Source organism: Eupeodes corollae, chromosome 1, assembly GCF_945859685.1.
Source record: "Eupeodes corollae chromosome 1, idEupCoro1.1, whole genome shotgun sequence".
NCBI lineage: Eukaryota > Metazoa > Arthropoda > Insecta > Diptera > Syrphidae > Eupeodes > Eupeodes corollae.
In genome coordinates this window covers 93,392,919-93,406,439 of record NC_079147.1, presented here as the reverse complement: position 1 = coordinate 93,406,439, position 13,521 = coordinate 93,392,919, and the positions used below count along the sequence as shown (strand labels likewise).

The window sequence follows — 13,521 nt, the reverse complement described above, 5'->3', positions numbered from 1 at the left end:
GTCTTCTCCAACTTCACCTCATGGTTGTTGAAAGAACTTTACAAATGCAAAACGGTTTAAGTATCAACTAAAAGTTGAGTCGTTGAAAGAAAGATGGCGCTACAGTAGTTAGTTTGGCAGCACTGAATATATTTCCCAATTTGATTTCTTCCGACAATAATTTAAAAATATTTTTCGATAGTTCGTCAATAGACGAAAATTATAAGATTATTATAATTATTATTATAATAATAAAAAATCACTTCTCGTAACTCCAACTGCCTATCAAAAATTCCTAGGAAAATCAAATGCTTCGATTATTAAATACAATACAATTTTTGTTATTTTTTCGTTTAAATTTCTAACATATTTAAATGTACATATACATACATATATTTTGAAAAAGTATTAAAAATGCGCATAATTTAATTTTTGAAATTAAATTTTTCTTGTTTTCTAGAAACTCATTTAATTTCTATCTCTCTTGCGAATTTGTTTTAAACTACAATTGTCTTCTTTTTTATGCCTATACCTACGCATAAACATTTAGAAATCTTTTTCTGTTTAACAAAATATTCAAAATAATTCTTTTTTTTGGTCTTTATTATAATTATTTTACCAATTAATACAAAAATTAGGGTTTCTCTCATCTCTCAACCAAACCATTTGTTTTATTTTTCTAAAATGTTACAGAATATTTAGTAGAGAAATTCTCCTTTAAAATTTGTCTCTCCCTGTCGTTAACGGATTAGTGGAATGATTGAAATTAAAAATTTAAACAGTAAAATATATTAACCACGAAAGAAGTATAAATGTCAAAACGAAAAACTCACAAAATTTCTAGCAAGCAGACGAAGAACATAAGATTTGATCTTAATTCGGAAATTTCCCTCCAAAAAATAAAAATATAAATTGTAATGTGTAAAAATCAAAATTGTGAATTTATATTAATTTTGTTTAAATTTTTATAGAGGTTATTCTTCTTTCGCATACGTCATCTGTGTACAAACAAATGCAATTTACAAATAAAACAATTATAAATAAATAAATCCTGTGGAAACAAATGGCGGAAGAACCACAACCATGTGTGACTTTTTTAAACCTGGATTCAATCAAAATTCCACCAACGACAATGTTGAACGAAAATCGATATTTAGTAATTAAATCAATTTCTATTTTATGTGAAGGTTCAAATTTTTAAAATTAATTGATTTTTCTTGTTTCTATTTTAAGTCATTGGAGGAACAATATCCAACCAGAAGGAGAACCTATGGAAAAGAAATTAAACAAGGTAAGTGACCTTATTAAATAATATGTAAAGTTCGTAAAAATTATATAAATTTGAAAATGTTTGTGTATGAAATTCTATTAGTTTTATAGAAGGGCTTAATTAAGTAATGACCAAATATACAAATTATTTATTGTGGTCGCATGTACCAGCTCTAAATAAATTACATTGGTTACAGTAAGTCTTAGAAGAATTTTAAATAAAACTGGAAGGATATTAAAAGAGTTGAATTTTTCTTATGAATCGTTAATGATTTCCAAAAACATCAAAATTGCAAAAAAAAGTTGAAAAATTGGATATGTCACAAATAATTTATTACTTCTTGTTTTTTTTAAGAAAGTTATCAGTAGTTAAATTCTTCTAAAAAATTAACAACAATATTTTGCATATGATGAAATTGTTTGATTTCAAAATCAACTTTTAGTTGAAAACCAATTTTAGTAGCATTTCTTGAATGTTTGTATTTTTCGTACAAACGATTTTCTAACAAATAATTAGCGCAAAATGGAATCATTTTAAAGTCAATAAGTTAATTTATTCACTGGACATTGAAAATCGGACATCAATTTTTAGCGAATTTGAGAACTATTTTTGGTAGATTTTAATTTGTTTGTAAAACTGTTCGATTTTTCACAAATTGTACTAAATGTCTAGAATAAAATTACTTCGAACGCAATATTTTCAATTTTTAAAAAAGATATTTGAGTCGAAAACCAATTATTACAAATTTTAGTAATATTTTATTTATGTTTTGTAAAAAAAAACTCTCAATTCGATTTTTTGTTGCATACAATTATTTTGGAGATAGAGTCATTTTTTGTTTCCAAAGTATTCAAGATGACAATAATTATTTTTTTTTTCAGTTTTTTAGATTTATAATTATAGATTTGTTTTGAGGGTTGTTGGTTTGTGAGATTTTTCAGGTAAACTATTTTTTTACTTCCCATAGGAATGGGTCCGCTTTGTCGAATTGAAAATTTTCTTGACGTTTCAAGGTGAACATTTTGGTTAACCCTAAATATCTTACGAACCAAAAACGCTAGAGACTTGAACTAAATTTTATATAATAAACTGTACACGTTACAGTATAACAAGTATATTTTTATACTGGAAAAATTCCATTTAACGGTTTTTTTTTATAAACCAAAAAAAAAACTGAAACAAAAAATTTGTCACCTTCAAATTTGTACGACTAAAATATGATTTCATTCCCAAAACAATTTTGTGCAACGAAGAATAATGTTTTTGACATCTGATAAATTTTTAAGAAAAATCAAATTGACAGTTTTTTTTATAAAAAAATAAAAATAAAAAAAAAACCTCACTCAAAATTGGTAACATTGAATATCGATTCAAATATCTTTTCAAAACTTGTAATTTAGGCTTTAAACTTATTTTATCTTATAAGAAATATTGTTTTAAACATTCTGAAAAATGTTGAGAAAAATCGAATCGACAGTTTTATTACAAAAAATAAAAACCCAAAACAAATTAATAAAAGTTGGTAAAAATTGATTTTCGACTCAAATATCTTTTCAAAACTTTGAGATATTTTCTTTAATTTAGTTTTATCTTTCAAAAATTATTGTTGTCAACATTCAGTAACATTTTGAAAGAAATCGAATTGACAGTTTTATTTAGAAAAAATTGAAAACCGGAAAAAAATTAACAAAAGTGGGTGAAAAATGATTTTCGACTCAAATATCTTTTCAAAAATTTAAGATAATAGCTTCTTATTAATTTTTACTTATAAGAAATATTGTTTTCAACACTAGGACAAAGTTTGAGAAAAATCGAATTGACAGTTTTTTTTACAAAAATCTAAAAACCTAAAAAAAATTACCAAAAGTTGGTAAAAATCGATTTTCGACTCTAATAGCTTTTCAAAACTTAAAAATATTTCGATATTCAGTATTTTTATTTAAAAATCCAAATATGTATACGTCTTTTCATAAAAAAATAAAATCTACAAAAAATAGTACGCAAATTTGGTAAAAATTGATACGAGTACATATCGACAAACTTTTAAGCAAGACAAATCGACAGACGGGATGGGAAGTTATCAGTGTGGGTTGCATCCAAGGCTCTTTTTGGCATCTTTGTATAACAACATTTTTTTGAAGTCAATATCTCTACTGGTTCTTAGGGAATGAAAGAAGAAAAAGAGCTTCCCGAACGTAGGGATATACGGAAGTATGCACGTACTTTCACACGCAGTCATCTCTCTAAAAGTCTTTTATTTAGATTCTAGTAAAGAAATGTTTTTTCAAATCGAAAAAATCGGACCGATTACAGTAGGAAATTATGGGAATTAATTTTAAGAAGAAACACATTAAATCAAATTCTTAATAATTCTAAATTAGAAAAATTCCCATTGGCGCCCTTTAAAAGCTAAAATTATAATTTTTTCAGAAACGTATTTTTTTAGTGAAGTTGAAAGAGTACCTATGAAATTAAATATTTAAGTTTAAACGTTTTTCTTTTTTTTTAAACGTATTCAAGAACTTAAATTAATATATTTTAATAGCACTTAATTTTCTATAAAAAAAAAAACAAATAATGTCTTTAAATGTCACCATAAATAACAATATTTCTTTATTAAGAAAGAGTTTTGGAACTAATTTTTTAATTTGTTCTCAAGATAGTTAAGTCAAGATTGCATGTTTATGAGTTGTTAGCAATTTTTACTTGCGATATATAGGAACTATGTACATGGCAAGTTTTGCATTCGTGCAAAATTTCGAACTCGAGATTTTAATCAAACATGATATTACGATGGTAGAGAAGTCGAAAAAAGTGGGTCCCGCTATGCCGTTCATAGCTTTATTTTTGCTAGCAAAATTATTGAACATTTGTTATAAAAATTGTTATCAACTTAAAACAGACACTATTTTTTGTATAAATTGATCTTATTTCTATCGAGTCTGGGCACTTAACAAATTTATGAGAAAACACACATAATGAGAACATTTCTAATATTTGTATGTCTTTTTGCGATTGGAAATTAGAAAAATAATTTTAAAGAAAGGGTTAACAACAATATATTTCATTTTTCCTAGAAAATCATCTTATATTAACGACAATATTTTTCATAGCATGAAATAGTTTTGGTGTCAATACCTTTACTAATTTTCAAGATATTCGAGTCACAAATCAGTTTTTAAAACATTTTTTTTAGTATATTCAGAATATTTTTATCTTAATAAAACAACACTAGAATTGGATTTTTCTTAAAATCTTAACTATAATGTTTAAAACAATGTTTTTATAATATAAAATTAGTTTCAAACTAAAGTCTTCAATTGTTTCCAAAATAAGAGTCGACAATTAATTTTTAACTTTTTTAAATAGTATTTTTTAAAGCTTTATTTAATATTAATTTGATTACATTACATTTTGTTCAAAGTCATATTTCGTGTTATGATCTGTGAGAACAAATTACTTGAAGTCGATAAATCTATTGTTTCTTGAGATATCGAAGACATAAAAACGAATTGCGATCATAATTACGTACGTACTGTTATTTAAGCCTTATAAAGAGTAGTAGCAGAAACAAAACTTGATTCGAGTATTTTTTTTAATTATAAATGGAACTAAGAAAAAACACATAATACAAATATTTCTGATATTTGTCTTTCCTATTTTGTTATTAAAAATTTGAAAAATAAAACAAAAAGAGGCTGGGATGCGACCCACACTGATAACTTCGCATCCCGCCTGTGGATTTGTCTTGCTTAAAAGTTTTTATGTACTCGTATCAATTTTTACCAAATTTGCGCACTATTTTTGGTAGATTTTATTTTTTATGAAAAAACGGACAGTTGGATTTTTATATAAAAATTACCGAATATTGAAAACAATATTTTCTGTGAAATAAAATAAGTTTGAAGGCAATTATTTTTAATTTTTGAAAAGCTATTTGAGTCGAAAGTAAATTTTTACCAAGTTTTAGTATTGTTTTTTTTTTAGAGTTTTATTTTTTGTAAAAAAACTTTCAATTCGATTTTTTTTCAAAATTTTATCGAATGTTGAAACAATATTTCTTATAAGATAAAATTAGCTTGAAGCCAATAGCTACAATTTTTGAAAAAATATTTGAGTCGAAAATCAATTTTTAATAACTTTTATACATTTTTTCAGTCAATATTTCAAATTTTTGAAAAGATATTTGAGTCGAAAATCATTTTTTGCCAACTTTTGTTAATTTTTTTCGGTTTTTAATTTTTTTTTAAAAAACCTGTCAATTCGATTTTTCTCAAAATTTTACTGAATGTTAAAAAACATTATTTCTTATAAGATTAAATAAGATTGAAGCCCAAATTTCAAGTTTTTGAAAAGATATTTGAATCGATATTCATTTTTTACCAATTTTGAGTAATGTTTTTTTTTATTTTTATTTTTTGTAAAAAAAACTGTTTATTCGATTTTTCTCAAAATCTTATCAGATGCCAAAAACATTATTCTTCGTTGCACAAAATTGTTTTGGAGATAAAATCATATTTTAGTCTTAAAATTTTGGAGGTGACAAATTTTTTTTCAGTTTTTTCGATTTATAAAAAGAACGGTCAAATGGAATTTTTCCAAAAAATATATTTGTTTGGTATGACATTACAGTTTATTATATACAATTAAATTCAAGTCTCTAGCGTTTTTAGTTCGTAAGATATTTAGGGTTAACCAAAATGTTCACCTTTTTTTTCAAACTGCTATGGTAAAAAAACCACCCTCGCAATTGTCTTGAGAGCCCTTTCTGCATCTTTCTGCCTTATTACCTGTATAACGAAATTTATTTGAAATTGATATCTCTTCTGGTTCTTGAGCTATGGACGACGAAAAAAACTCGCGAACGTACGGACGTACGAACGTACGTACACACGCACGCACATACATCTTTCTAAAAATCTTTCATTTCTACTCTAGGGACCTTGAAACGTCGAGAAATGTCAATATTTTCAATTTAACAAATCGGACCCATTACAGTAACTTCCTATTTGAAGTTAATAATAACAACAACGTATTGTATTAAATAAAAAAAGTAGATAATTTAATGGAACCAAGAATAATAAGATGTCAATAAATCTGGTTAAATTTTGAAAAAAAAACCGAATCGACAAAAAATAAAATCACTACTAAAAGTTGATTAAATCTGGTGTTGGATTCGAATGTTTCGAGAAGATATTGATTTTATTATTAAAGCAACATGATGTCCTTAGAAAAATCCGATTGGAACTTTTTTTATAAGAAATGAAAGTATTCCAGAAAAGGCTCGTAAAATTGATACAAATTTGTGTTCGATTGAAAATTTCGTATGAAATCGATATTGAAATAAAAGTAATTTTATCTTATGTAAAATATTGCATACTTTTAGTTATTTTTTAGAATAATCCAACTGACAATTTTGTCTACAAAACACGAAAACCTACCAAAACAACAAAATACTGATATGAAATGGTTTTTAACTTAAGTATTATAAAAAGAAATGGAGACATTGATTTCACATTATTTTAGCTCTCAAAAAATATTGTTGTTCATTGTTAAGGTTATAGTCGAAAGACTGACACGGATGGAAAGTTATCAGGGTAGATTTCATCCTAGCCTCTTTTTATTTCATTAAATATAAACTGCAATATCTTTTATAACATACAATTATTTCGATATTCATATCGTTATTTTTGACCAAAATCTTCGAGTGAAAAAAATGTCCCAGATGCCAAAAACGTGATTTTTAATTGCTTACATTTGTTTTCGAAGTAATATAATTTTTTTTTCATAAAATATTCTGGGTAAACAAAATCCCTTTTTTCCAATTTTTGATTTACTATAAACAAATCTTTTATTTGAATTTTTTACTTTGCTAGTTCTTCGGTATCACGTCACAATATTAAAAAGAGGCTGGGATGCGACCCACACTGATAACTTCCCATCCAGTCTGTCAATTTGTCTTGCTTAAAAGTTTGCCTATATGTACTAGTATCGATTTTACCAAATTTGCGTACTATTTTTTATAGATTTTATTTTTTATGAAAAAACGGACTGTTGGGTTTTTATATAAAAATCACTGAATATTGGATACAATATTTTCTGTAAAATAAAATAAGTTTGAAGCCAATATTTTTAGTTTTTGAAAAGATATTTGAGTCGAAAATCAATTTTTACCAACTCTTGTTAAATTTTTTTTTAGGTATTTAATTTTTTGTACAAAAACTATCAATTCGATTTTTTTCAAAATTTTACTTAATGTTAACAACAATATTTTTTGAAAGATAAAAGTAGTTAAAAGCCAATATCTACAATTTTTGAAAAGATATTTGAGTCGAAAATCAATTTTTACCAACTCTTATAAATCGAATTGACAGTATTTTTACAAAAAATAAAAACCTAAAAAAAAGTATAAAAGTTGGTAAAAATTGTTTTTCGAATCAAATATCTTTTCAAAACTTTGAGATATTGACTTTAATTTACTTTAATCTTTCAAAAAATATTGTTTTCAACATTCAGTTAAAGTTGGAAAAAAATCGAATTGACAGTATTTTTACAAAAAATTAAAAACCGAAAAAAATAACCAAAGTTGGTACAAAATGATTTTCGACTCGAATATCTTTTAAAAACTTTGAGCTATTAGCTTCTAACTAATTTTTTCTTATAAGAAATATTGTTTTCAACATTAGGACAAATTTTGAGAAAAATCGAATTGACCGTTTTTTTTACAAAAAATAAAAACCTAAAAAAAAAATGTATAAAAGTTGGTAAAAATTGATTTTCGACTCAAATATCCCTTCAAAAATTTTAAATATTGGCTTCAAACTAATTTTATCTTATAAGAAATATTGTTTTTAACATTTGGTAAAATTTTTAAAAAATTCGAATTGACAGTTTTTTTACAAAAAATAAAACTCTAAAAAAAAAAAACAATACTAAAACTTGGTAAAAATTTACTTTCGGCTCAAATAGCTTTTCAAAAACTAAAAATATTGGCTTCGAACTTATTTTATTTCACAGAAAATATTGTTTTCAATATTCAGTAATTTTTATATAAAATCCAACAGTCCGTTTTTTCATAAAAAATAAAATCTACACAAATTTGGTAAAAATTGATACGAGTACATACAGACAAACTTTTAAGCAAGACAAATCGACAGACGGGATGGGAAGTTATCAGTGTGGGTCGCATCCCAGCCTCTTTTTTTAAATAAAAATATGCCCTTATACATATGCCCTTATATATATACCATAGAGAAAACAATTAATCACTCTGAGTAGGCTTGCTATTCGACTTGGAGCCCCTGCAAATGATCTTTGTAGGAGTTGCATGGAGGAGGAGGAGACAATCTCTCATCTTCTGTGCATATGCCCTACCTTATCACAAAGACGTAGAATCCACCTTGGAAACTACCACTTCAACGATACCAGCGAACTAAAAAATTCTGACATTATTTGTCTCCTACGCTTGATTTGGTTCGACGAGTTAAGCTGATCCACTGATCCATGTGGTATTACAACGGACCATACTCTAAGTGTGTTGGACTTCCCAACTAACAGCCACTTTAATGTAACCAACTAACTTCTGAGAAAAATTACCCCTCCCATCTAATAGTTATGTCAAACTGCCTATTTCTGTTACTTTATGTTGTTAATATCTATCATACCTAATTTTTAAACATCGGAATTTTGAAAACCGTTACAACTAAATTAGCTTATTTATTTGCCTTAAATTCGTAGAATATGATTGCATTAAAAAAAATCTATATGTATTTCAATAAGCGACAAAAATGGTTTTTGGGCATATTTCGGCAAAGTTCGGCTTTCTAGGGTGGGAACTTAAATTAATAATTAGGCCAACATCATAAGAAAGTAAAAAAATAATCAGAACTAGTGGATTCAGCGTCTGATGAATATACAGTTATGGGCAGAGAAATAGCACACTCTTTAATCGTAGAATAATTTAATACAAACATTTCTATTTTTCTGCTAGCTGATCCGTTGTTTTGTCACAAAAATAATGTCAAGAGAATATTTTGCTAGAAGTTAATAATTGATTGAAGTATGTAAGGATGTGGTACATAAACGGTGATTTTTTAAGAGCTTGGGAACGCATACAATTTGCAAAATCTCATCGATTCTTTATTTGAAACGTTAGATTGGTCCATGACATTTACTTTTTGAAGATAATTTCATTTAAATGTTGACCGCGGCTGCGTCTTAGGAGGTCCATTCGGAAAGTCCATATTTGGGTAACTTTTTCGAGCATTTCGACCGGAATAGCCCGAATTCTTCGGAAATGTTGTCTTCCAAAGCTGGAATAGTTGCTGGCTTATTTGTATAGACTTTAGACTTGACGTAGCCCCACAAAAAATAGTCTAAAGGCGTCAAATCGCATGATCTTGGTGGCCAACTTACCGGTCCATTCCTTGAGATGAATTGTTCTCAGAAGTTTTCCCTCAAAATGGCCATAGAATCGCGAGCTGTGTGGCATGTAGTGCCATCTTGCTGAAACCACATGTCAACCAAGTTCAGTTCTTTCATTTTTGGCAACAAAAAGTTTGTTAGCATTGAACGATAGCGACCGCCATTCACCGTAACGTTGCGTCCAACAGCATCTTTGAAAAAATACGGTCCAACGATTCCACCAGCGTACAAACCACACCAAACAGTGCATTTTTCGAGATGCATGGGCAGTTCTTGAACGGCTTCTGGTTGCTCTTCACTCCAAATGCGGCAATTTTGCTTATTTACGTAGCCATTCCACCAGAAATGAGCCTCATCGTTGAACAAAATTTGTCGATAAAAAAGCGGATTTTCGGCCAACTTTTCTAGGGCCCATTCACTGAAAATTCGACGTTGTGGCAGATCGTTCGGCTTCAGTTCTTGCACGAGCTGTATTTTATACGGTTTTACACCAAGATCTTTGCGTAAAATCTTCCATGTGGTCGAATAACACAAACCCAATTGCTGCGAACGGCGACGAATCGACATTTCACGGTCTTCAGCAACACTCTCAGAAACAGACGTAATATTCTCTTCTGTACGCACTGTACGCATTCGTGTGGTTGGTTTAATGTCCAATAAAGTAAACTGAGTGCGAAACTTGGTCACAATCGCATTAATTGTTTGCTCACTTGGTCGATTATGTAGACCATAAATCGGATGTAAAGCGCGAAACACATTTCGAACCGAACACTGATTTTGGTAATAAAATTCAATGATTTGCAAGCGTTGCTCGTTATTAAGTCTATTCATGATGAAATGTCAAAGCATACTGAGCATCTTTCTCTTTGACACCATGTCTGAAATCCCGCGTGATCTGTCAAATACTAATGCATGAAAATCCTAACCTCAAAAAAATCACCCTTTAAGTAGGAGAGCTATAGAGCACTGTAAACGGTGACAAAATACTAAAATAACAAATCACATTACAAATTGTTTGAATTTACTAAAGATAATTCTTTAAAATGATATGCATATCGCTAATTATGACAATACTACAAAAAAAAACAAAATCAATTCCTTAATACAACAGAGTGTACAATATTTTTTGTGATTCCATCTTTCCCCAATATAAACAAACTGGATGGTTTGGCCACTGGAGAGCACGCCACGTACTCATATAATTGTCCGTGTGAAAAACATGAAGTGCTCAAATCTAAGCTGCAGACATGCATCGTTTGGCCTTGAGACTTATTGATAATTGGAAATTGAAGGCTTTTGAATTAAATTGGCACATCTGTACAATATGTATCTATTCGAAATTTGCGATTTAGAATTATGGCTTCGATAACATTTTTCATCAATTTTGTAATTACTAATCGCGTACCGTTGCACAACCGTGGTGAGTTCAAATAACGAAACCAAATTACCGGGGATCCAACCTTCAGTTTTTAATTATGCGGTGGCATGTCTGGTAAATCCAATGGGTTCAAAAATTCAGTTTAATAATTCACAGCTTCAGTGGCATCACAAACTGTATCATTAGATTTGTATGACACCAAGTCTCCTGGTAACAAATGTTGTATCTTGAGATTTAATTCGTTGACATCAACATTTTTGCTGCTTAAATTGCTCTTTCTGAAAGGCACTCATGATTTGAATATTGTCTGTCATCAGCGTACGTTAAACGCGGAATAACGTTTTAAACAAACAATAAACTAAAGGGAACATGTTTATACTGCAACCGAAAAACTAACTGACAAAATATTATTATTGAACTGAGATGCATATATATTTTATTTATATTAAATACACAAACCTCATTAAATTTTATCAAATCTTTTCTATAACCTAAACTTTACCATACTTATGATTTTTTTACAGAAAAATTATCAAATAGCCTTGTGATGCGAAGACCGCGTCGAAGCCGTACTGTTTTCACAAATGATCAAGTAGCCGAGCTTAAGTATTATTTCATGCAATGCAACTACGTCAATACCGAAAGAGCAGAACAATTAGCAGCAAAGCTGTCAATGCCGCCAGGTCCAGTAAGAATATGGTTTAAGAATCAGCGCCGTAAGATCAAAATTAGAGAAGCAGAAAAAGAAATGTTTAACCAACATGAAAATAGTATTCAACAATTACCAACACAATACCGAAGGCATACGTTACATTTGCCAACTCTGACTGCTCCACCACCACCGCCCCCCAACCCACTGCCAACGCCATCGCCATCAATTTCGGATATTGACATCAAATTCTCTTACGAACCCATCTACCTTAATTCTTCAGCTTACAACGTAAAACAAGAGACACCAACTTATGACATTAGGCATGACACAGGTTACAACGTAAAACAAGAAACTGCATATCAGTGGCTGCAACACCTGCCAGTTATGACGCCTTCCCAAATGGTCTACAACACAGCTAGTCCGCATCACATCCCTCAGCTACATTCCTTCCACGATTCCCTCATCAATTTCAATCGCTTGCCTTACACTCTGCCTTCGCCAGCCTCGACGACAAGCGGAGATGCCAATTCTATGACTGTTAATTCTGACACATCGGACTATTTCTCGCAAATGTCACCTGAATCAGAGATCGTCGAGCCACTAACACCGAACAGTGTGCATGGCGAGGCCGAATCGGTCTTCAACGGCATTCTAGATAGTTTGAAGAATCCGAGAACCGAGCCTCCCATCGAAACTGTCTACGAGGAATTGACAAGTGCTCCGGACACGAAAATCAAATCTGAACCCTTCACTCAACCTCAACATAGTTCGGACCAATCACAGTGTTTACAATTTAATTAGAAACTTAACTATTTAAATTTTATAATAAGTGTTGTTAATTTTTTTCATGCCAAATTTGTCAGATGTCTAAGTTCGATTAAATTAGTTAAGTAGATATAAGGTTAGGTTTAAAATATTTCTCCAATCCTTTTTTGGTATGTGACTGTGTTTCAAAGTTTTCCATGATTCATATCAGGCCCGATTGAATCATGCAAATCTTTGAGACATGCGGGCCAAGTTCACAGCCAAAGGCGGATAAATATTTCCTATAATTATTTAAAACACATATCTAACTTTTAATGAGGAAACTAAGTTGTTTCAAAAACCACTCGCTGTCAAAAAGGAATTTTAAAATTCAGTTTACTGTTGTAATGATAAAAAATGTTTCGCTTCCTTTTGATTCAAAAAAAGTTGAATTAGTGCCGGAAGATCTAACATTTAAACTTTAAACAAAAAATTCTTAAAGTCACAAATTTTGTATCATAGTTTGTTATGTATTAACAAACTTATTGCATACTTAATTGGGCTTCGACGGTAAGTTAACGTTTTCTCATTGAGATTGTAGATATTTTATTTCTACATTAACAATATTTATAAAGTAATGTTAAAATTATTGAAATTAAAATTGTTCGTAGTTGTAAGATCTTGAAATTAGACATTCATGTGCAGCAAAATAAATTAATTGTATATTAAGGTAACAAGTTTTCGAATTTTTTTGATATTCAATATGAACTTAATTTTTAGCTAATGATTGAAGCTTAAAGCAATCGTTCAGACTGTCGAAATGAAAACTGTAACATATCTCGACGTTTCGAGGTCCCTGGAAGAATCTAAATCAAAGGTTTTTAGAGAGATTTCTGTGCGTGTTTTCAAGAACCACCAAAGATATTGACAAACAAATTAATTTTTGTTTTGTAAAGGGTGATTTTTTAGCTATTATCTTTTTGGCAACACTGCTTTAAGAAGCTGACTCACGTTTCATGTTTTGTTTCACTGCAGTCAAACACCTTCAGTTTGATCTATAATTTAACCATAAAT

General features: G+C 29.2%; 1 protein-coding gene across 1 annotated transcript; it reads left to right on the top strand.

The window, feature by feature from the left end:
• The first annotated feature begins 824 nt into the window (after positions 1-824).
• LOC129941033 (homeotic protein bicoid) lies at positions 825-13,188 on the top strand. The gene is made up of 3 exons (XM_056049576.1): positions 825-1,135; positions 1,213-1,270; positions 11,576-13,188. Exons 1-3 carry the CDS (start codon positions 1,043-1,045, stop codon positions 12,502-12,504), a joined length of 1,080 nt encoding a protein of 359 aa, XP_055905551.1. The 5' UTR covers positions 825-1,042; the 3' UTR covers positions 12,505-13,188.
• Positions 13,189-13,521: the final 333 nt, after the last annotated feature.